This window comes from Amphibalanus amphitrite, unplaced genomic scaffold, assembly GCF_019059575.1.
Source record: "Amphibalanus amphitrite isolate SeventyFive unplaced genomic scaffold, NRLGWU_Aamphi_draft 000364F_arrow, whole genome shotgun sequence".
In the NCBI taxonomy this organism is placed as follows: Eukaryota; Metazoa; Arthropoda; class Thecostraca; order Balanomorpha; family Balanidae; genus Amphibalanus; species Amphibalanus amphitrite.
Window position 1 is genome coordinate 197680 of NW_024881858.1, and position 23339 is coordinate 221018.

A 23339-nucleotide genomic window follows, 5' to 3' on the forward strand; every position below is an offset into this window, starting at 1 on the left:
GTTTCTGATGACGCTGAGCATGAAACTCGACTGTAAATGAACTAGACATGAACTAAATGAACTAGACAGCAGGTGCTGCTGTCATCCTAAAACATCTTACTACACTTCCATCTAGTTTCTGACCAATAATCGGCCCTTTATATTCGGTCCCATATATGTGATGTATCGTGAGGAATATGAGAGTCGCAAAACTATAATTTCACTTATGACGTCACTGTGACGTCATTTCAAATGGGATCGACACCAAATTTGGACACAACCTCGGCTAGGTATTCAGGAAGATGTGTGCAAAGTTTCGCTTCTCTATCTCTTCGCGTTGCGACGATATCGTCGCAGAAGTAAAGGGGGGGGCAACTTTATGCCCCCCCCCCCCCCCAGCGGCCGGCGGGTGGCGCGGAGGCCCAGCGGCCGCCGGGTTAAAGGGACCCTCCCACCTTCAAAAAAGTTAATGAATTGGCATGAAAGTGATGTCCCTTGGTTCAGAAAGAGCGAAAACGAATATCTACCAAATTTCACCGAAATGGTCTTTCAGGGGCCCTGGCACCTGGAAAGCATTTATCGGTCAGCCGTGCGGCAACGTAGTACAGTGCGATATATATTAACCGTACCGTAAAGTGAAATCTACCGTACCGGAGACAGGCGTAGTTGGCGCATGCGCCGTACGAGCGCATCGCCTAGCCGCCATTGTCGCTTCAGAGCTCAACCGCAGCGGACACGAGTGGTTTCTGCGAGTGATTTCTTCTGTCGTGAGTACACATTACGGGCGTTATGAGCCACGCTTGAGAGCACAAGCAGCTATAGCCCGGTGAATTCCCTGTGTTGGGTGCGTGTCCAGGCTGCGGCAGTAAATCACAGTATCAGTTACGCCTCGCCTGCCGTATTTTTCCGGATCGTGTCCGTCAATCGGCGGTTGCCGTTGCTTACAAGCGCTATGCTAGATGCTCTGCCCCTGCTCTATGTATGGTATATATTTTTGCCGGCACCGTTCCGGCCCCGTGTCTGTTCCGTGTGGCGTCCGGCCCCAACGTGCTCTATGGTGCTTGTTCTGGGCCGACCCCCATTTCCTGGCCAGATGGTTCCAACATGGCGCATCTTCCCTTCCCTTCCACGGCGGCGGGTATCATCGGTGGGACAGCCGCGGGGCGGCGTGGTTCCACGGGACGGGATTGGTCGGCTCGGGGGCTACGTCATCGCACTTCCCGCGCCGCTCGCGCCACCTATGATCCGGCCGCTTTCCATTGTCTTTCATAGGGTCGGGTAGCTTTCGTTCGCGCAGCGGAAAGGTCCCGCGCGCCGGCATATTAGTCTGCGGTCCGGTGGTGTAGTGGTTAGCGTCGTCGCGTTCAGCGCGGGGATTTCGGGTTCGATTCCCGGTTGGACCTAAACTTTTATAGGGCTTGGTTTGAGCCTCGTTAATGGCAAAGTTTTTTCACAGATTCTCTATTGCCGCTTTGGCGCGTGTGGGCGGTTTTCGTCGTACTTTCAGCCTCCAATTCCCGTTATGTTCTCGGCGTGTATCATTGCCTGTTGGCCCGTTCTATGTTGTGGTCGAACCCCTGCAGTTTGCAGCCGTCTGTGATGACGCTGTTGCGCCGGTGCGCGGTCTGCCGGTGGGCTGCACTGGCAGCCGGGGTGTCCAGCCCGCAGGTTGGGATGCGCTGTCTGTCCTGGCTCCGGTCCACCGTCCGGCGCGGTGTTCGGAGTCCCTGCCAGGGGCACGTGCTGGCCTGTTGCCAGCTATGTTTCCATCGCCAGGTGGAACCCGTCGGGGTGTTGCATGAGACCCTACAGCGGAACACATGACCGCCGCTCCCGCCGGTGTGACCTGTGGGTCACTTTCATTGGGATGATCCGTGAGCTTGACCCGGCTATTCGCCGTGTCGCTCCCCTGGTCCTGCTCGGTAGGCCCCGTGCACTACCAATGGGCCAGCGTTTGTTCCGTGATTTCCTGGCCCATACAAACGGGGTTAGCGCTATCCGTCCCGGCTCTGTTACTTCGTCTGGCGAGGTGTTCGGAGTCTCTGCCTGGGGCACGTCACGGCAGGTTCTGCTCCACGGGATTCGTTGCATGCATCGCCCTTAGCGCTCCCGGATTTCGCTCCCTTGACCCGGCTCGGCGCACCGACGGGCTCAGTTATTCCATTATGTCCCGGAAAGTAACGGGGATCGGCATATGTATGTTTTCGAATATATTTGTACTGGCCATGCTTCGCATGTCGCAACATTACGTGTTAACTACCCGAGCCGTGACAACGCTATGACTTGGCTGTCCTCGCCCTGTTGTTCCAGGTCATGCTAATAGTAGTCGGCGTCAGTTTCGCGTATTGGGCGGGCCGCCGAAGAGGGCTGCACGGGCGGGTCCGCACGGCGGGCTGGCGCGGGGCCCGTATTGCCGACGACGGGTTTCGGCGGTGGGCAATTGCGACCGTCCGGCAGCTCCGTCCCACGCAGGTCCTGCTGGTTGCTGGCGGCAACGACGTCGCCTCCAATCCGTTTAGCCCTCGCGTGCTCGTGCAGCTCTTTCGGGAGCTGGCGCTCGGGATCTTTGCCGCTGGCGCCCGTCAGTTACACCTGCTGCCGATTCCGCCGCGAGCAGTCTGCCGGCGTGGGCCGGTCTCGGTGGCGGCGTTTCGTCGTCGGCGGCGGCTGATGAACCTCCTCCTCCGGCGGCTATGCGGGAAACACCGCGAGGACTTCCCAGTGACCCTCTGCCCTTCCAACCAGCGATGGGCTTTGTGGGCGCCGATGGGGTCCACCCTTCCGGGGAGGGCTGGGCATGCCTCATCGATCTGATAAATGCGACCGCCGCCTCTACCCTCCTCATCTGAGGGCGCCCCACTGACTGGTGTGTTCGGCATAACACGTGTGCACTGTGATGTCAATACAGGACCGTCTAACCGTCGTGTGTTTCTCGTTTCATGACTACCGAGCCATGCCGAAGGCGCGCGCGCCGGTGCGCGGCCGCGCAGTGAGCCAGCCGGACGGCGCTGCGCGCGCCCGCCGCCAATCCACGCGGCGCCAGTCCGGCGCGTCAGTCCCCGCCGGGCCCCGGCGGCGAGCAGCCGCGCCGCCCCGCGGCAGACAGCCGTCGGAGCCAGCCGCTACGCAGCGGCCCGCTGTCGCCGGGCAGGCGGTCGTGCTCGACGCCGCTCAGTTGCGGGCCGTCGTCGCAGACGTCGTGCGGGACGCGCTGCTGACCGTCGGCCCGACCGCTGCCTGTGGCTCTACCGGGCTCGCGGGCTGCCGCGACGCCGCCGGACCCTCAGCACAGCAGGATACGCCGCCGACCACTACACGTTCGCCATCGCCGCCGCCGGCGCTGCCGCCGCCAATGGCACCGCCGCCGCCGCCTCTACCACCACCATCGGCGACACCTCCGACCGGCTCTCCGCCACATCTGCCAGGTACAAGCGCCGGGCTGGGGCTAGAGCTGTGTGAAGATACCTCGGCGGTGGCGCCGGCATTGCGGAGCAGGATCCAGGCGGACAAATTCGTCGATCTAGCTCTACTACTCGATTCCTATGACCGGTCCGCTACCGAGCGTCCACCCTCCTTCCAGCTGGTCGACGGCACCTTGCGCGCCGCTCCTCGCGTGACACGCCCAATTACCTCGTTCGGTGCGTGGAGCATCGCATTTACGCGGTTTGCCGGCATCTACGCCGAGGCGCACCCAGACGCGGCGGTGGGCCTTCTCGCTTACATGCGGCAGGTTGGCTCCCTGTCCGTGAGCGGTCTGGGCGTCGCATGGCGCGACTTTGATGAGACCTTTCGGCGGGCACGCGAATCAGACCCCGCTCGTCACCCTTGGGGTGCCACCGCCGCTACGTCCCCCTTATGGCTCATGGCCATAGCCAGGGGTGTTGGCGGCGTGGCCAGAGCCGCTCCGGTTCCGCAGCGACAAGCGGCCGCTGGATCTCGATTTCGGCCATGCTTCGCATACAATGGCTAACAGGGCTGCTCGGCCCGCGTCTGTCGGTTCACTCACGCCTGCCGTACATGCCGCGGCAGTCACCCGGCACATCAGTGTGCCACTCGACCTGCCCGGCCGGTGCACAGACGCGCCGGCCCCGGCAGCGCCGCCGCCGGTGCAGCCGGCTCCCGCTAAACCATCTTGTACATCTGCCGTCGCCTTTTCGCCGATGGTGCCGGCCGACACGCTCCACCAGCTTCTGTCCGGCTACAATGAAGAGTTGCGCCACTATCTAGTGTCGGGGTTTCGCTCTGGATTTTCCACTGGCTCTGCCATAACCGGGACAGGGGGGTCAACACACAACCTTCCTTCCTGTGATCTCGCACCTCAAATTATTGACGATTACGTATCTTCGGAGCTGAAGGCCGGCCGCCTCGCCGGTCCGTTTGCCGCTGACGGGCCCTCCCCGGTTAAGCGTATCTCACCCATCGGTCTGGTGCCAAAAAAGTCGCCGGGCTCCTTCCGCGTGATCCATCACCTATCTTTCCCGGCCGGTGAGTCTATCAATGACTACATACCACGCGAGTTCACGGCCGTGCAATACGGTTCCTTGGACGAGGCGGTGGAGTACATCTCCCATTTTGACCACGCATTTTTGGCTAAATCTGACATCGTGCAAGCCTTCCGCCTACTGCCCACGACCGAACGTGATTCTGCGCTACTCGGCTTCCGCTGGCGCGGGCTGATCTACGCCGACCGTGCGCTGCCCATGGGGTGTGCAAGCAGTGCTCAGATTTTTCAGACTTTCAGCGACGCGCTGGTATGGATAGCGCAGCGCCACTTCGGCGCCGGCCACATCGTCGCCGTGCTGGACGATTTTCTTTTTATCGGCGCGTCGAAGTCGGCATGTGCGTCGTCCCTGCGGGGCTTCACGGCCATGTGCCACCTCCTCAACGTCCCCCTCCATCCCGACAAGACGGTGCTGCCCTGCCAGCGGCTCACATTTTTAGGGGTGGAGCTGGACGTCGCAGAACGGGTTTTGCGCCTGCCCACCGATAAAGTGGAGCGAGCAAGGGATGCCGTGGCCGACCTCAGCCGGCGGCGGAAAGCACCCCTACGGCAAGTTCAGACCTGCATTGGGCTGTTGAACTTTGCGTGCCTCGCAGTGCCGCTCGGCCGGCCGTTCCTTCGTCGTCTCTCCGATCTCTGCGCCGGTGTCCGTCGGCCGCACCACCGCGTCTCCCTCACCAGGGCGTCGCGCCTCGACATGTCAGCCTGGCTTCTATTCCTGCAGCACTTCAACGGGCGTTCGCTGCTCGATGAGCGGCGCTGGACGCAGGCGGCCGCGGTGTGTCTGGAGACCGACGCCTCTGCCGGGGTGGGTCTCGGGGCCATCTGCGGCTCACGCTGGCTGCTCGGGACGTGGCCCGAATGGCTTCAAGGCGCCGATATCGGAGTGCTAGAGCTCGTCGCCGTCGTCGTTGCTATGCACGTGTGGGCATCAGACTTGACCCGCCGCTGCGTCATAGTCCGATCGGACAACAGCGGCGTCGTCGCGGCCATTAACTCGCAGTCATCGCGGTCCCCTGCCGCAATGCGCTGGCTCCGCCACCTCTTTCTCATCACCATGCGGTACAATATTCTAGTGCGTGCTAACCATGTCCCCGGTATTCGGAACGTCGCTCCTGACGCTCTCTCCCGGGGTCTCACGCAGGTGTTCCGGGAAGTGCGGCCGTCGGCCGACGCGGAGCCGACATCATGGGACTGGGCCGACTTCGCTATGCTGCAGACGTGACTGCACTGGAGGCAGCGGCCTTGGCACCGGCAACAGCGCGTGCTTACCGCGGGACGTGGGACCGCGTCCGCCATTTTATCGGCATCGGCCCGGCCATTCCCCTCTTCCCAATCGCCACTGCGACGGTGGTCGACTTCATCGGGGCCTGTTTCCGGGCTGGCAGTGGGGCCTCAGCATTAGCCAGCCATTGTTCGGCGATCGCTTACGGCCACCGCATCCGTGGCTTGGCTGATCCCACCGCCGATTTTCGGGTGCGCAAATTGCTCGCCGGGGCTCGGCGGTTGCGTCCATCACGAGACACGCGTACTGCCGTCACCCTCGACGAGCTCGGCCGCCTGTGCGCGGCGGTGAGCCGACTGCCGCTGCCCGCTGTCGACAGGGCCGCCTTTCGTGCCATATGCTCCCTGGCTTTTTTCGGCATGCTGCGGCCCGGAGAAGTCGTGTTGGGTGCCAACCCCGCCCACACCGTCCGTGTGCACCACGTAAGTGTGCACCGGGACGGCTTGTCGCTCACCATTCCCTCATCCAAAACGTCGCCGGTGCCGTTCACTACCGAGCTTGTGGCTCGCCCTGATCTGGCCTGTTGCCCTGTGCGTGCGGTGCAGGAATTTCTGAGCGTGCGCCCGGTCGGCCGCCACAGCGATTTCCTGTTCCTCTCGGGCAGCGGCCGTCCCATTACTACCCGACAGCTCACCCAAGTCGTGAGACAGGCGGGGCGCCTGGCGGGGCTAGATGTTCGGCGACTTGCCGGGCATTGCTTCCGCATAGGCGGCGCTTCATACGGCGCTCAGCTCGGCATGACCGAGTTGCAGCTCAAGGAGGCCGGCCGATGGGCGTCATCGGCCGTTCGGCGGTATCTGCGGCTCCCCGTCTCACTATCGCAGCTGGCCGCTCCCCCCGCTCGTCAGCATCCCCACTGAGGTCGTGCCAGTTCCGCTTCGCACAGACATTTCCGTCCTTCCGACACGGCGGCGTCCGGGACGGGCCCGGCCGCGGAGACGGGTATGTCAGCCGCACAAGCTCAGCCGCGCACAGCGTATCGCGCGAGCTGGCGTCACCCATCCAGTGCTCACCGCCGGGTCCCAGGGTTTTCGTGTGGCGGTTTATGGTTAGCCAAGCGCCGCGTTCCGTTTTTTGTTTTGTGTTTCGTTGTTGGCCTCGTCCCCCGACACGGCGGGTGGCTTGCGTCCCCCGGCCGCGGGTGGCGTAGTCGCCACATTTGCGTGCTTATGTTCTACTGCCGCTGGTTCCTGTGTTATGTTTATTCACATCGACCTGTTTCCTTGAGCGTCCTCCGACACGGCGGGTGGCCTCAGTCATCCGGCCGCGGAGGAACGACAAGGGGCGTGGTCGCGCAATAGTTGCGCGGTCGTCACTGTGTTCATATGTTATCCAAGAGTCGCGCGTTTGCCCGCGCTTCCCCGACACAGCGGGTGCGCTGAGTTCGCCACCCGGCTGCGGGGGGCGTGGTCGCGCCACATGCGTGATGTAAACCGCGTTCCCGACACGGCGGATAGTTCTTGTTCTCCGGCCGCGGGAGCGTGGTCGCACCGTATTCCGTGCCATTGTATCTCAGCATTTTCCTGCGTTGTCAATGTGTGTGGCGCCTTTTAATACACATCACATCACACAATTCGCGCAGCATCATCAACATAAATAACGTCAAGTCTCCCGTACGTCTTCTCGCGGTTCGGTGGGGGTATGGGCGTGGTCACCTCACCAAAAAACCAGATGGACGTGAATACAGTCCCATTGTCACACTGCATCTGGTTTTGTTGCAAGCGCGAGCTCGACGGATAAATGGTCTTTCAGGGGCCCTGGCACCTGGAAAGCATTTATCGGTCAGCCGTGCGGCAACGTAGTACAGTGCGATATATATTAACCGTACCGTAAAGTGAAATCTACCGTACCGGAGACAGGCGTAGTTGGCGCATGCGCCGTACGAGCGCATCGCCTAGCCGCCATTGTCGCTTCAGAGCTCAACCGCAGCGGACACGAGTGGTTTCTCCCACCACCGGCCCCATGCGCCCTGCCGTTAATTAAGGTGTTAGGTATTGAGTGTTTATTATGCGTCGCCTACCGGATTGTATTCCTGTGTGCCATGTGGTCACCTCACCAAAAAACCAGATGGACGTGAATACAGTCCCATTGTCACACTGCATCTGGTTTTGTTGCAAGCGCGAGCTCGACGGATAAAAATATTCACTGGTTTTCAAGATATTAGGCTTTTACTTTTGTTTACTTTTTGGGATCTCCCCTGTTACTAGCGACTTTATTTGGAAGCAATAATTTGGCAGCCTTAAAGGTAGTGTGCCAGCTTTCTTGGACCGTATGGAGTTAATGGCCCAGATAAGGAGAACCGGATTTTTAGAACTTATCCATACCTTCAAAACTCATGGAAACGTCTTAAATTCTTCAAATTTTGAGTACCCCAGTGCGAAATTCGCCCCGACGGGTTGTCGGTCGTACCCCAACCACATTTCACACCACTATGAACAATAAATGCACACACTGAAATCGCTATTACCGATATGCTCATCCAATCAAGTTTCGATAAACCCGTTCATCATCATCTCCTGCAGTTTCGAACACGCCTATTAGGTGGCTTCTGATGCTCGTCGAGGTCGGAATTTCCAAATACGCGTGGTGCGTCGGGCCGCGCGCTCTGACTTCGGCCAAGAAAAATGCGTCAGCTGATCATTGTCATTTCTGCCACTTGCGTGTGGTGAAATGGGGTCATAACTTATAAGACGGCTTTTTCATATCAATTATTTTACATAAAATCATATTTCAAACCATAAATAATGTTCGACAGCCAAATAAAAGAAACAATACCAATACGGGCTTACAGTTTAAGGCTCGACATTGTGTTGTCTACGATTAGCCAGCTGATAACTCATTCCCGTACGTCGTATGGTCGTAACACTATAATGACCTTTGCTTATTGTCACAAGTGCGCCGCATTCGCGATTGTTGCCCGACGCCTGTTTGCAGGTGAGCCCACTACAGTTGTTATACATATCTAAAAACCGAAAAACTTTTAGGCGAAAAAGGCACTATTCCAGGCCCATTTTTGATTTTTTTTGCGATATTAGGTAAAAACAGAAGCTTCTTATCCTAGGAAAAATAAAATGGGAAATCTTTCAAAGGTGGCACACTACCTTTAAAGTGCGGCAGACGTTGCGCGCAAAGCAGCGTATACCACCACGTGTTAACGATGGTTTTAATCTAAGATTTAAAAATCGTTAGATCTCCGCTGACGTCACAAATTCTAAGGGGGCATTCCAATGCATTAGCCCCTTAGAATCCGAAAACTGCAAGTTTGAAATTCCATATCTTCGAATTAAAGCATTTTTCGATGTTGTGAGTGCCCAAACCGGTATTTGCAGGCCATGGCCACCAATTTGGCTATCTCAACTCAAAACTAATGTTAACCCTCGCCGGCACAGGGGGGGGGGGTTGATGCAACCCCCCCTAAGGTTTTTCGCGAATAACTCGCGTAAAAAGCGGCCGATCGCGACGAAACTTTCAGTACCCTCGCATTGATCAATTTTACACCTACCCTGAAAATTTCATGACCCTGACCCCAATGACCTTTGACCTGTGACCTCTTTTCTGTGACCATGTTTGGCCGAAATCGCGGTTCAGCGCATGTCGGCTCGCATTAGCCGCGCGTTTGCAAGCTTTTCGTGGTTTCAAACGTTCAAACATGTAATTTGATGTTGCTCCCATGCATTAGGGTGGGTGTCAAGGTCACCTGAAGGTCAGGTCAGGTCATTGACCTTTGGTGACCTCGGGTGACCTCGGTTCACTTTTTCGAGTTTTACATGTTTCTAGGCTAGTTTTTGGAGCTGAATTCGAATTTAGCAACCATTTGAACATTTACGAAGTAGTTTTGGTGCCTTCGTAACATGTTACGAAGCTGTCCGAGGCGGTTGACACGTATTACGAATACCCGTCACAACCCCTACCGGTTGACCTGACCTGACCTGCTGACCCGACCTGGTCTAAATGCTTAAAGACATCATCTATTATCAAAACTAACACGATATTCGTGATCAGCACCCCGGAAAACCACATAGCAGCCACACTTTACGACTTTCTAACAGGTCCCGATTTTCCCGGTTTTCGGGTCATTGACCTGACCTGGAAGGTCACCTGATGACCTAGGACCTTAAAATTGGGTACCATCGGCTTCGTCTCGTGACGGGCAACACGCTCGTTTTTTTTTCGCGAAGCTCTAGCTCAATCAGGGGCCAAACGCGAGGGGGGGGGGGGTCGTACCAACCCTTGTGCCGTCGAAGGACTCAAAATGGCCTGTGCCGGCGAGGGTTAAGGTGGGAGTGTCCCTTTAATTACTCAGACTGCTGCAAGATGGACTGAGATAAGGGGCTGGCGCGTCTATACTAGTTCAGGGTTCCTTCATTCTCCTTGCCATCCTTTCCTGCCCGTCTGTTTCCGGCACTAGGAACCCAACCAGGTGAGTATGGAGAACGCCAAGCAATGTCATGCTGATGGGGAGATGTGAGTATGACAATGAAACAGACTACAATTTTTGGCAAAAGGGCTAGCAAAATGCATCATTGAGTTTGACAATTCTGTACCAGTCATTGTCAATTAACCCTCTAGTGCCCCTGGTATCATATCTGTAAGTCAATTTGCAGAAAATTCGCCTGCTAATCATAGAGGTGAAAATTGTTGAAAACCCTGCTGTATCAGAAGTGGTACGTCTTGGCAACCACCTGGTGGCAAAAATTTTAAGTAATGATATCTCAATTTCCCACCAGGTGATTTTGAAGAGAGTCAGTTTGTCCTTTGCTGAAAGTCAATTTGAGATGGAAGTGTAAATTTAAGCATTTAGAAAACAAAAAAATTAGTTATTTGGAAAGAAACTTGGTAAACTGTGAGACAAATGTTCAACATATATCATAGTATCAAGTCCACAAACGACAAAACAGTGCAATTCAAATCTTTATATCTATATTCCGCAGACGTTTCAACGATAAGGCGTCTTCGTCAGTGCAAATGAAATGAAACTTAGTCATAGGCGCGGGAGCCGGGGGGGGGGGCAGTGGGGGCAGCTTGCCCCCCAACTCTGGGGCCGTGGGGGCGGTAGCTTTGAGACGGAATACCACACTTTTTTGCAAATGTTTTCTTTTTTTGTTGAAAAAGCCGAGAGGTGAAAAATAAGTGGCCTAAAACCGGTGAAAAAACTAGATTTGGGGGTACCCTAGGTTAATCTCTATTATGGTGTGCCCCCCAGTCGGAAAGTAGTTCCCGCGCCCCTGAACTTAGTACATATGTTAAAATAATTAGCATATTCGATAGCATATTCAATAGGATATTCGACAAATATTCGATAAATTACTATTCGTATTCGTTCAATCGTTCACATGAAAATGACACAGTATACATTTACCACGGACGTATAAATAAACTGGACCCGCAACCACCTCCATTCAGGTGAAGCCGACAAGGCGCCATTTTACGTTGCCAAAAACCCGTGCTCTGAAAGGGCCACGTGCCGACAAAGTCAGGAAGGACAAAAACCTTTAAGCGTCGCTCCAAATTAAACGGTGGGCGGCACAGGTGCCAAATTCACAGGTCACATGTTCCGGTGTTTGACCATTAACATATGATATGCTCGGCAGCAGGAGGTGCGGAATGCACGCGCCAGGGGCGAAAAACATGTTTTGAGGAGGCATCCTCCGATTTCGGAAAACTTTGACCTAGGCACACCAAATTTGGCACACTGACACGACTGGACGAGCGCTTTAAGGCGCTGTGCAAATAGATGTGCTGGGGTACACGGTGCACGTGCTGTGCACGTGCAAACCTTTTGATGTTGCACTCTGTGTCACATATACGGGCAGAGCGGGTGGCGCTAGCAAGCTCAAAGTGCTAAATTTACACAGGCCAACCAGAATGTATTCCCGCATAGTTATTGAGCATATCCATCTCCTGGTGGACCCCGAAGGTGCGCTCTGCACGTGCAAAAATTATCCGCGCCGGGCGGTGGGGATGCTTGGACACCCCATGTAGATTTATGTAAATATCTCGAAAACGGCGTTGTGGAGCGCCGCCGTTTTTAGCACACCCTTTCATGCATCTTTTTCACACATGCTGCATAATTTTCAGACCCAGGTCACTCAAGGCTAGGACACCAGGTTACGTCCAAGTGGCCTTACCTTAGGAAAAGTTATAATGCCCATCATAGCTACACAGACTGAACAATCGGTCTAAAACGTTGGCAGCGATTACTAAGAGCGAGCACCATATATACGTAAAGTACCTCTACCTCGGTATTTCACTGTCACTGACTTAGGGTTCTGTTGATTTTGCGACCTTTCTATTATAGGTAAGTCGAGGAGAGACAATTGAACTGCGCTTCATTTACCAACATAAGAATGAAAAAAATGAAAAAAAGATTAATTGTAGGTAGCGCAAAAGGCAAAAGTCTTAACACAAAAAGTACAATTATAAAGCATTATCGGCGCCTGTAGTGATACTGTACCGCAACAACCATTATCTTCATCTTTCACCCATAGATGGCAGTAGCAGAGCGCCTGCATCTATGCTGTGCCGCAGTGTTTTTACAATACGAACTGAGCATTGAGCAAGCGCGGTGTAATAGGTACGATTATGTGGTGGCCTGGACCGGTGACCGCGGCCAAGAAATGGTTTTAACTTGACTGAGTAGCGGTAAATCAGCATCTGATATTAAGTTATTATTACGAGACCATGCATGTGGCCGGAATCGCGATTCGGCGTATGTCGGCGCGCACTAGCTGCGCGTTTGCTGTCTTTTCGTGGTTTCAACTCAAGCGTTCAAACATGTGATATGATGCTGGTCACATGCAATATGGTGGGTGTCAAGGTCACGTGAAAATTAGGTCAAGGTCACTGACCTTTAATGACCTTGGTTCACCTTTTCGAGTTTTACATGTTTCTAGGACAGTTTTTCGAGCTGATTTCTAATTTAGCATTCAGTTTAACATTTAAGAAGTTATAGTTTCATTGCCTTCGTAGCATGTTACGACGCCATCAGTGGTGGTTGACACCTACTATGGATAAGCGGCAGGACACCTACTGGTTAACCTGACCTGTCCTGACCCGACCTGGCCTAAATGCATGAAAACATCAGCTGTGATCAAAACAAACATGACATTGATAAATGACCCGTAGAACTCGCAACAACCTCAATTTACGAAGTTGAACTAAACATATCAAAAGTGTTTTCAGCGCTCTTGCATGTCTCTACCAAAGGTTACTGTCAAAATGTTGTGGATGGCTGTCATGACCTGAAATAACCCCAGGACATATGTAGAGGTCACAGGTGCAATTTCCCGATTAAATATGTCACGTTTCATGCTACCCGTGTCCCGTTATTTGAGTGCATTGTTTAGTATGTTAATATGAGTTTCGTGCAACAGAAGCGCAGTTCAATTGTCTCCCATTGACTTACCTATAAAAGAAAGGTCGCAAAACCAACAAAACCCTAGGTCAGTGACAGTGAACTACCGAGGTAGAGGTACTTTACGTGTATATGGTGCTCTTAGTAATCGCTGCCAACGTTTTAGACCGATTGTTCAGTCTGTGTTGTAGCTATGACGGGCATTATAACTAAGTTAAGGTAATGCCACTTGGACGTAACCTGGTGACCTAACCTTGAGTGACCTGGGTCTGAAAGCTATGCAGCATGTGTGAAAAAGATGCATGAAAGGGTGTGCTAAAAACGGCGGCGCTCCACAACGCCGTTTTCGAGATATTTACATAAACCTACATGGGGTGTCCAAGCATCCCCACCGCCCGGCGCGGATAATTTTTTTTTTTGCACGTGCAGAGCGCACCTTCGGGGTCCACCAGGAGATGGATATGCTCAATAACTATGCGGGAATGCATTCCGGGTGGCCTGTGTAAATTTGGTACTTTGAGCTTGCTAGCGCTACCCGCTCTGCCCGTATATGTGACACAGAGTGCAACATCAAAAGGTTTGCACGTGCACAGCACGTGCACCGTGTACCCCAGCACATCTATTTGCACAGCGCCTTAAAGCGCTCGTCCAGTCGTGTCAGTGTGCCAAATTTGGTGTGCCTAGGTCAAGGTTTTCCGGAATCGGAGGATTCCTCCTCAAAACATGTTTTTCGCCCCTGGCGCGTGCATTCCGCACCCCCTGCTGCCGAGCCTACTATATGTTAATGGTCAAACACTGGGACATGTGGCCTGTGAATTTGGCACCTGTGTCGCCCACCGTTTAATTTGGAGCGTCGCTTAAAGGTTTTTGCCCTTCCTGACTTAATCGGCACGTGGAACGCGCCACGTGACACCGAATGACCTGTGACATGCATCATCACCTGCCTCAAAGCATTACCCGTCGAACGGTACCACCAGCATCTCTATCCGATCATCCGTTTAGACGCAATTCCAATTGTATTGGCTCGATGACCTTTCAGAGCCCGGGTTTTTGGCAACGTAAAATGGCGCCTTGTCGGCTTCACTATCTTCCATAGGAGGTCCATTGGGATCGTCAGTCCAGTTTATTTATACGTCCGTGACATTTACCCACAGAAAAACATCATTTTGGGAGTCCAACCACGTTCCAGAATGTGTGGTCTCCCTCCACTTGTACAAATACATTTAAATATCTACCGCCATCTTTGCTCCGATCTTTGCCCACGTAAAGAAGCCCGATTTTACGTTGATGACATCATTTAACATAATATGTGCTGCTTCTTTTGCTTTACGAACTGATTTTGACATTCCTTCCTCGATGACGCCCGCCCTGGACCAGTCTGACAGGCTTCCACACTTGTCTATGTGTGGAACGAATGCGTTTTTTGAGTCGTGATTTCGGACGTCCCGTTTGTGCTCCTTCAGCCGTGTTTCTAAGCCCCTTCCTGTCTCTCCTATGCATGATTTCTGACACGGGCCAGAGCAGGGAATTTTGTAAACCACGCTGTCCGTTTGTTCCTTGTTGTTGTGTGGTTTGGTCAAACTTTCAATTTCTTTCCAGTTACGATAGCGACATTGGTACCAGCAGCACGAAGGGAGCTGGCGATCGTTTCGGCGTGTTGTGAGTTCGGTAGTGATATAAAACGTCCTCGCTTCGTTCGCTCTCGTCTCTTTTCTCTTCGTTCTTCCGCGGTTCTATCTCGAATTTCCTCTGTCTTCTTCTTCATGCGAATGACATAGCCTTTTGGATATTTGAGTTTCTCAAAAGTAGCAAAAATGTGTTTGATTTCTCCGTCGAGGAACTCCTCACTACAGATACGATAGGCCCGTAAGAAAAATCCAATCACTACTCCGTTTTTCACTCGCTCATTATGCTCTGAGAAAAAGTGGACATAATCCTTCTTATTTGTAGGCTTCCGGTAAACAGTAAATTTCAGTCTACCTTCCCTTCGCATGATCAGCGTGTCGAGAAAGGGAATCATGCCTTCGTTTTCAGTTTCGAGGGTGAATTGAATTTTTGAATCAACTGCATTTAGATCCGTTAACTTCTTTTCCACGTCCACATTTTCCGGTGCCAACACAAGCACATCGTCGACATAGGGTAGGGTGGGGTAATTTGAACATGTGGGGCAATTTTAACATAGTGTGAATAACAGAAAATTACGGAAAATCCATAAGTGGCATGACAATAAGACCAATGAGAGAAATTATCGTAACTAAAAGGGCTATCATATGAACGGGGTTTAAACTTTCAGGGATAAACTTTATATGAAGATGTTGACGCACAGTGTAAAAAATCAATTTCGTAAGAAAAAACGCCTATCAACACGTCATTGCAACTTCATTGCAGCGCAAAATCTTGCATTGCTAGCGCCTAATACGCAACGGCTTTTGTTGTATAATGACCTAATCAGTGCCTTCAATCCAAGAAATTTGCTTTTGAACCATGTTTTTTAAAATGGCAAAATAACTTTTAGCGTGGGGTAATTTGAACATAGTGTGAGAATTTCAATGAAGACAGGGATAGCTCCGAAAAAAACAACGCTCCCAGTTTTTTTTTTTGCCAATATTTTCGACCCAAGGCAGTAGCAGATAAGTGATGCCAGTTTTAGAAAATTTACGTCTAATATCCGTCTAATGTCCGGCATTTTTGTTGATTTTCCGTCCAAAAATGTTAAAGTCAACTATTTGTCCAAATATGTCCGAAAATTATGCAGCTATCAACACTCAAAACCGTCATTTATATTGCTTATCATGTAATTTTACCAGCCGAAAAGTGTTCATTATATTGAGAGCTTAACAAGCTTTCCATTCGCCAATCAATGCTATGCGCGATTACTTTATAAAAAGCGCTGAAGTGTAGCAAGCCATCGTCCAATGTTGTCCAGTCTGCTACCTTTGTCCAACCAATTCCGAATTGAACATTGAACAAAATCAGAACTCCAAATGTCCAGGTTTCGATTGGCACCACTTTAACAGATGTAGTACGGTTGGGAGAGTTTTATCGAACAAAAATGATAGACGTTCTGTTAATTGAAGAGGGGCGAATTCTGTCAACTGACCGGTGTGCAGCGTGCAGATATTGATACTCTGCAACTGTTATTTTTGCTGTTGTGTTGATTTTTCAATTAAAGGTATGTTTAGAATTGTTCTGCCTATTTGTTTATGGGTCAAACAACATCGGTGCTGGCGAGACTATCGTTTTTATGACAGGTAAAGGCAGTATGTTCAAATTACCCCACGGTGGGGCAATTTGAACACACCGTGACTTGGTGGAGAAGTGAGGCTATGCTATTCAAGGTATGCTCGGCTCGTCCAAAAATGAGGCTTGCATGGTGAAAGCAAGTGACACTTGCGCTACTGAAGCAGTTTTTCTTCATCCAGGGTTGAACTGGAATTTGGTACAACGGAGAAGACGTAAAAATATGTTCAAATTACCCCACACTACCCTATCTAATCCACATGCAGTCTTGGCCCATAATGGGCCTATGATTAGATAATAGATAGATAATAGATAATAGATGCCTATGATTAGCGTTGTTCCCTAAGCACCGACTGAAAGGACATTTTGATACAAGAAGAATGCCAATGAAATATTAAGAAAATGTTCTGATAAAAGGTGCACAGTAAAGGATGTCTTGTTGGCATTTTACACATTTTAACTGCCACTTTTATCACTGAAATTTTTAATAATATATATTTTCTCATCTATGTCTTCACTTCCTTCTGTGTGGTCTGATACCACTTAAAATTAGCAAGTGGAATGCCCAATGTATCATACTTGATACAAAATTTATTTCCGAAATTTGAACTGCGAATAAATATTTGACATCAGATTTCGAAAAAGGGACCCAAAATGAATCATATGTCACAAGGTGTTAATTTTAGGAACCGTGGAACTATGTGTGGGCATTAGAGGGTTAAGCTGGAAATCTGGGTAATGGTAGAGCTGGGGTCACCATCAGCATATAGGTATCAGTCGGGCAAACTGCAGGGAGGTAATCTAAAATAAGATTTATCTAATTTAAGATTATGACGTCACCCAAATGGGCTGAGTGATAACCATATAAGGAGCGATAATCATTATTTAGACTATATTTCCGACATGTCCACATTTGAACCCTCCACAACCATCGAAGAACTGCTCATAACCACAATATTTTTTTTTTTTGTTGACTGACAGACAAAAATTGATCCTACAAATTGTGAACTGGTCAGCTCATTTGAGATTGGAATTTGTCACTGGTGACCAAGATATTTGGGTATTAGTAGAGCAGATAGATATTATAGGATTAAATTGGACTTACTCCACAAGAGAATCGTTTTCGGTCGGAGCTTTCGACATGTATTACATGTCCTCTTCAGCGAAGGTCGGTAATCGGGGCGAAAATAAAACGTTCGGGTCGAATCGAATCGCACAAGATGTCGGTGAGCTGCGCAGAGTTATTTCAGGCCGCTTGAATTATAAAATAAGCAAGCCTGAAACACGTGACGACAATAAGAGTACACTCAATGAGAAAGTCTACCAAAAAACACGAACGCATACCACACTAATAAAATCCTAAAAAATATAGAAATCAATACATACTATCTCGGTACAGAAATATAAAACGTTATACATACCTATAAATACCACAAAAGTTAAAAACTACAAAGATGCTAAAGCAGGTGGGGTACAAAAGTGTAAAGAGATCAATATAAAAAACACTATCACACGATATAAATGTTTAACACACTATAAAACTACTGGCAAACACGACGAATTATTGGCAGCCAGCGGTCTTGCAGCAGCGCACCTGAGTTTCTGTTCACATTCGCATCATTAGGCGACACCAAGACGGCCTCCCGCCGTCCCACAGTCCGGATGTACGCCGACCCGAGCAGCAGTCGCATCTGGTAGTGGCTGGCTCGATTTAGTACCTTGACCTCATCGAAGGCAGGTGAACAATCCCTGTGAGCACTGAAGGCCGATGCGTTGGCTCTCGAGCGAACAGCTCCAGTCCAGCTCTCCCGGTGTTCTCTGACTCTGGTTCCCAGCTCACGGTCTGTCTCGCCGATGTAGACCACAGGATCACCGTCAACTTGGCAGGAGCACTCGATCTTGTAGACCACGTTGCTCTCCTGCAGCTTCGGCAAGTGGTGCTTGGCTTTACTGCAGAGCAATGATCCGATGGTCAGCGACGGCTTGGAGACCAGCTGGATGCCGATCTTGCTGGCTTCCCGCTTGAGCTGGTAAAAACAGGAGCCAGCGAACGGGACTGACACTCTGACAGGCGCAGCTGGTGAGGTCGAGCTTGGTGGTGACGGTAGAGCCCTGGCCTTCAGTCTGAGATCCGCTTGCGCTTTCTGGATGGTGGACTCGATGAATGGGAGCGGGTAGCCATGCTGACGGAACTTGCGGCGTATAAAGTCGAACTCCTGCTGGCGGGTTTTGATGGTCGTGCAGTAGCGGATGGCTCGAATGCAGTCCGATCTGATGGCCGACCTGAGATAGCGGGTCTCGGTGTATGATGAGAATGCCGGTACTTGATCAGTGCTGCATGCTTTCCGGTAGACCTTAGTGCTGAATCGGTCTTCCTTTCTTGTTATGAGGATGTCGAAGTAGGGCAGCTGTCGGTCAACTTCAATGTCAGTGGTGACCTTGATGTTAGGGTTCTTGCCGTTGAGCAGGTTCACCCACGCACTGAGAGTGTCATCGCTGCCCTCGAACAACACTAAGTAGTCGTCCGCATACCTGCAGAATGACTGGACTCTGCCTCCGCAGCTGGCTGCCAAGAGCTCCAGATCGAGATCTCCAGATCTCAGGTCGGCCATCAGATCGGACTGCATTCGAGCCATCCGCTACTGCACGACCATCAAAACCCGCCAGCAGGAGTTCGACTTTATACGCCGCAAGTTCCGTCAGCATGGCTACCCGCTCCCATTCATCGAGTCCACCATCCAGAAAGCGCAAGCGGATCTCAGACTGAAGGCCAGGGCTCTACCGTCACCACCAAGCTCGACCTCACCAGCTGCGCCTGTCAGAGTGTCAGTCCCGTTCGCTGGCTCCTGTTTTTACCAGCTCAAGCGGGAAGCCAGCAAGATCGGCATCCAGCTGGTCTCCAAGCCGTCGCTGACCATCGGATCATTGCTCTGCAGTAAAGCCAAGCACCACTTGCCGAAGCTGCAGGAGAGCAACGTGGTCTACAAGATCGAGTGCTCCTGCCAAGTTGACGGTGATCCTGTGGTCTACATCGGCGAGACAGACCGTGAGCTGGGAACCAGAGTCAGAGAACACCGGGAGAGCTGGACTGGAGCTGTTCGCTCGAGAGCCAACGCATCGGCCTTCAGTGCTCACAGGGATTGTTCACCTGCCTTCGATGAGGTCAAGGTACTAAATCGAGCCAGCCACTACCAGATGCGACTGCTGCTCGGGTCGGCGTACATCCGGACTGTGGGACGGCGGGAGGCCGTCTTGGTGTCGCCTAATGATGCGAATGTGAACAGAAACTCAGGTGCGCTGCTGCAAGACCGCTGGCTGCCAATAATTCGTCGTGTTTGCCAGTAGTTTTATAGTGTGTTAAACATTTATATCGTGTGATAGTGTTTTTTATATTGATCTCTTTACACTTTTGTACCCCACCTGCTTTAGCATCTTTGTAGTTTTTAACTTTTGTGGTATTTATAGGTATGTATAACGTTTTATATTTCTGTATCGAGATAGTATGTATTGATTTCTATATTTTTTAGGATTTTATTAGTGTGGTATGCGTTCGTGTTTTTTGGTAGACTTTCTCATTGAATGTACTCTTATTGTCGTCACGTGTTTCAGGCTTGCTTATTTTATAATTCAAGCGGCCTGAAATAACTCTGCGCAGCTCACCGACATCTTGTGCGATTCGATTCGACCCGAACGTTTTATTTTCGCCCCGATTACCGACCTTCGCTGAAGAGGACATGTAATACATGTCGAAAGCTCCGACCGAAAACGATTCTCTTGTGGAGTAAGTCCAATTTAATCCTATAATATCTATTTGCTCTCCACACTAACATGTCTCTAAGTAGAGCAGATGTTACACAAAGGTTTTCCAACTGAGGAGAAGTGCTCATATGCTTCTTGCTTCCAGAGATGCTTCTTTTTAACACCAAACCAAACCTTACCTGACATAATCTAACCTACAAGTCAGCATACGGAGGGCAGCGCTTTTCGAGGAGCGCTGCGGCCCGAAGGTTTGAACTTTGAATTGTGAAAAACGCCCGCCCGCCGTAAAACGCAAACACCGCAAAACGCAAACACCGCAAAACGCGCAAAACGCACGCCCGAAACGCCAACGCAAAGGTCGCAAAAAATAAAAAACGCCCGCCCGCCGCAAACCGCAAATAAAAAAAACGCAAAAACGCCGCACAACAATAAAACCACCCGCATCGCACGCCCGCTAACCGCCAAATGAAAACGCCTAAAAATCGCCCGCCCTCCGCCAAAAAAAAAAAAAAAACACCGCAAAAAAACGAAAAAGCGGCCGCCAACCGCAAACAAATTTAACACCGCAAACGACGCAAAAAATAAAAGCGCCCGCATCGCCCGCCCGCCCGCCCGCCGCCAAAGACAAACACCGCAAAAAAAACACAAAACGCCCGCCCGCCGCAAAACGTAAACACCGCAAAACGTGTAAAACGCACGCCCGAAAAGCCAACGCAAACGGCAAAAAAAAATCGTCCGACCGCCGCAAACCACACAGAAAAAAAAACGCCGAAATGCCGAAAAAATAAAACCGCCCGCACGGCACCGACGCTAACTGCTAACCAAAAACGACTAAAAGTCGCCCGCCAGCCGCCAAACGCAAACACCGCAAATAAGCGCCCAGCCGCAGCAAGATAATAATTTATCAACGACTGTCATACCGCTAGGCTGGTCATTTTCACAAATCAAAAAGATATCTGCAAAAATCTCCTAGATGAAAGCGCCCGATTCATCATGGGTGCGCCGAAATGATCAAAAGTCCCAATTTCCGGTGTGCAGGGTCATTTTCAACGGCACGTGGCACGTGGTTCTGGACTTTTCCGGCCACTTTGCGACATACCCATGGGTAGTGCACCGAATGGTGGTTGATCTGCATGGAAGAAAATGGGGGGTCGTTTGGATCGTTTTCGAGCAATCTGCCGTGGAACGCATTTTTTCATTTTGCCCATTGGCTTAACACGGGAATTTTCAAAGTCACGTGGCACGTGCACCAGATGGTCCGCGGAGGGGAGACCCATACCAAAACGTAGATCACCTGGCCCACTAGAAATCCTGAAAAATCAGAATTTTTGGAGCAGCCGTTTTCAAGAGCATCAAGTTGTAGTGATCTCAGGCAGCTTTTGCCAAATTGTCAGGGAACTCAGATTTGTTTTTCAATAGAAAAACACAATTCTAAAGAATAGTGTTTTAACTATTGACAACAAACCTTCGGTTACAACCTAAAACCCTACAACCTACAAACCTACAGCTGTGCCTCTCCTTGGTTGGAAACCCTTCCTATGAGTATCCTGCTCTCTTTGCCTATTTATCTACTTGGTAAGCATAAGCGCCTTCATTTGACATCTGCTCTACTAGTGCCATTAATTCTAATTTGTCGTCGACCGGCGACCGCGGTCAAGGTCGGATCGGGCGCGCGCCGCTCCGCCCCGCTGTGCGGTGTGAGGCAGTGAGACCAGCGGAGCCGGCGTCTCAGTGCTGGACTTGCGATTATGATCGCGTGAGTCCCGCTTAGTGTGGAGCCTGCGACGGCAACGTCTTTGTGCCTCGATTGAGTGACACTACGCGTCGGTGACTCGGTGCCTAAGGCTAGCGCACGGTGATTGTGTAGCGATTCTAAGTGACGCTCGCGCCATGTCACGCCGAGGCGAGACACGGGTCGCTGACGACAGTGCCGACCGGAGTGGGTTACCTGTGGAGGGAGATCGGCAAACTGTCAGTGAACTAGTAAGAACATATGATGACCCTCGCTCAGATGGACAAAAGCGAGACAGATCCGAATCGGGCGACTCCGCGCCGGCTGGCAAGCGCGGCGCCAGGGAGCGAAGCGGGGAGCCGGTGCGGAGCCCGTCGGCGAGAGATCGCGGCTTGAGAGAGCCTCGACAGCGCGTTCGACGAGCTGGAGAGGCGCGTCACCCAGTCCCTGCTGCGTGACCTGCACGAGTTCCGCGCGTGCCTCTCTGCCGAGATCGAGAAGCTGAGCGACAGGGTGAAGGACCTCGAGCGTCATGTAGAGGAAAAGGATGGCACCATCGACCAGCTGTCCGACAATCTCCGCCAGTCCAGAGAGGAAGTCGCCGCGCTGCAGATTCGGGTGGAGGAGGCAGAAATTAATTCGCGTCTGCCGTGCCTGATTTTGTCTGGGACGGCCATGGCGCCCCGCAACGCTCCACGGCTGAAGTCGCCCGTGCCGGCGGCACATGCCGGGGCTGACCCGGGTCAAGGACGCGCCGGAGATACGTCACAGCCGGAGGGCCGCCCTTCCAGCGGACAGGGGAGAGGACAGGAGCTACCCTCCTCTGCAGGGAGCGGCGGCAGCTGGCGTGGCGCGGCGCCGGGTCGGCCGGCGGCGCGCGGTGGAGCCTGGGAGGAGCGCGAGGATGTCAACGAAGTCGTCATCAGCACCTTGAACCGGTGCATGGCGCATGCCGGGTCTCAACCTCGCCGCCGGAGACATCGATCGCGCTCATCGTTTGCCTGGTGCCAACAACCGTGTGATCGTGCGTTTTGTGCGGTCGGGACAGAGCAGTGTCCGGGACCAGATCTGGACCAGACGACTGGAGCTGCGCGGCAGGGAGCTGTTTATCAGCGAGTCCCTGACTAAGCTACGGAGTCTGATTTTCCGCTCACTCCTGGCTACGAAGCGTGAGAAGCGGATTTACACGGTCTACACACGCGGTGGACTAGTTTTCTTCAAGGAGAAGCAGCATGGAGTGAGTACCAGGGTTAACACTCTGCAGAAGGTGCGCGAGTCTGGATTAGTTGTATTGGACCGTTGAGATCTGGTTAGGTGTAAGTTATTTACAAAGGAGCTCCATCTACCTGGAATAGTGATTAAGCTAAGATTGAGCTCCAATAGTAGGTAGTCCGACTGCACGATTATGACACTTGGCTGACAGTTGTGCGAGATGTGACATATCTATACTACTATTTGAACAGGATCCGTCTGTTTGTTTGTTTGTTTG

General features: G+C 51.9%; 2 protein-coding genes across 6 annotated transcripts; one reads left to right on the forward strand and one right to left on the reverse strand.

Annotated features, from left to right (window-relative positions):
• The first annotated feature begins 524 nt into the window (after nt 1-524).
• On the forward strand, nt 525-7866 carry LOC122389606. Of its 5 annotated transcripts, XM_043381783.1 has the most exons (3): nt 525-746; nt 2921-3404; nt 5625-7866. In XM_043381783.1, exons 2-3 carry the CDS (start codon nt 2933-2935, stop codon nt 6623-6625), a joined length of 1473 nt encoding a protein of 490 aa, XP_043237718.1. In that variant the 5' UTR covers nt 525-746; nt 2921-2932; the 3' UTR covers nt 6626-7866. The 5 variants fall into 5 exon arrangements, with proteins under 5 accessions (XP_043237718.1, XP_043237715.1, XP_043237716.1 ...); XM_043381780.1 differs by having other exon boundaries at nt 525-5485; nt 6768-7866; XM_043381781.1 differs by having other exon boundaries at nt 525-3404.
• Nucleotides 7867-17900: 10034 nt separating this feature from the next.
• LOC122389600 lies at nt 17901-18995 on the reverse strand. Its single transcript, XM_043381773.1, has one exon. It carries the CDS (start codon nt 18993-18995, stop codon nt 17901-17903), a length of 1095 nt encoding a protein of 364 aa, XP_043237708.1.
• Nucleotides 18996-23339: the final 4344 nt, after the last annotated feature.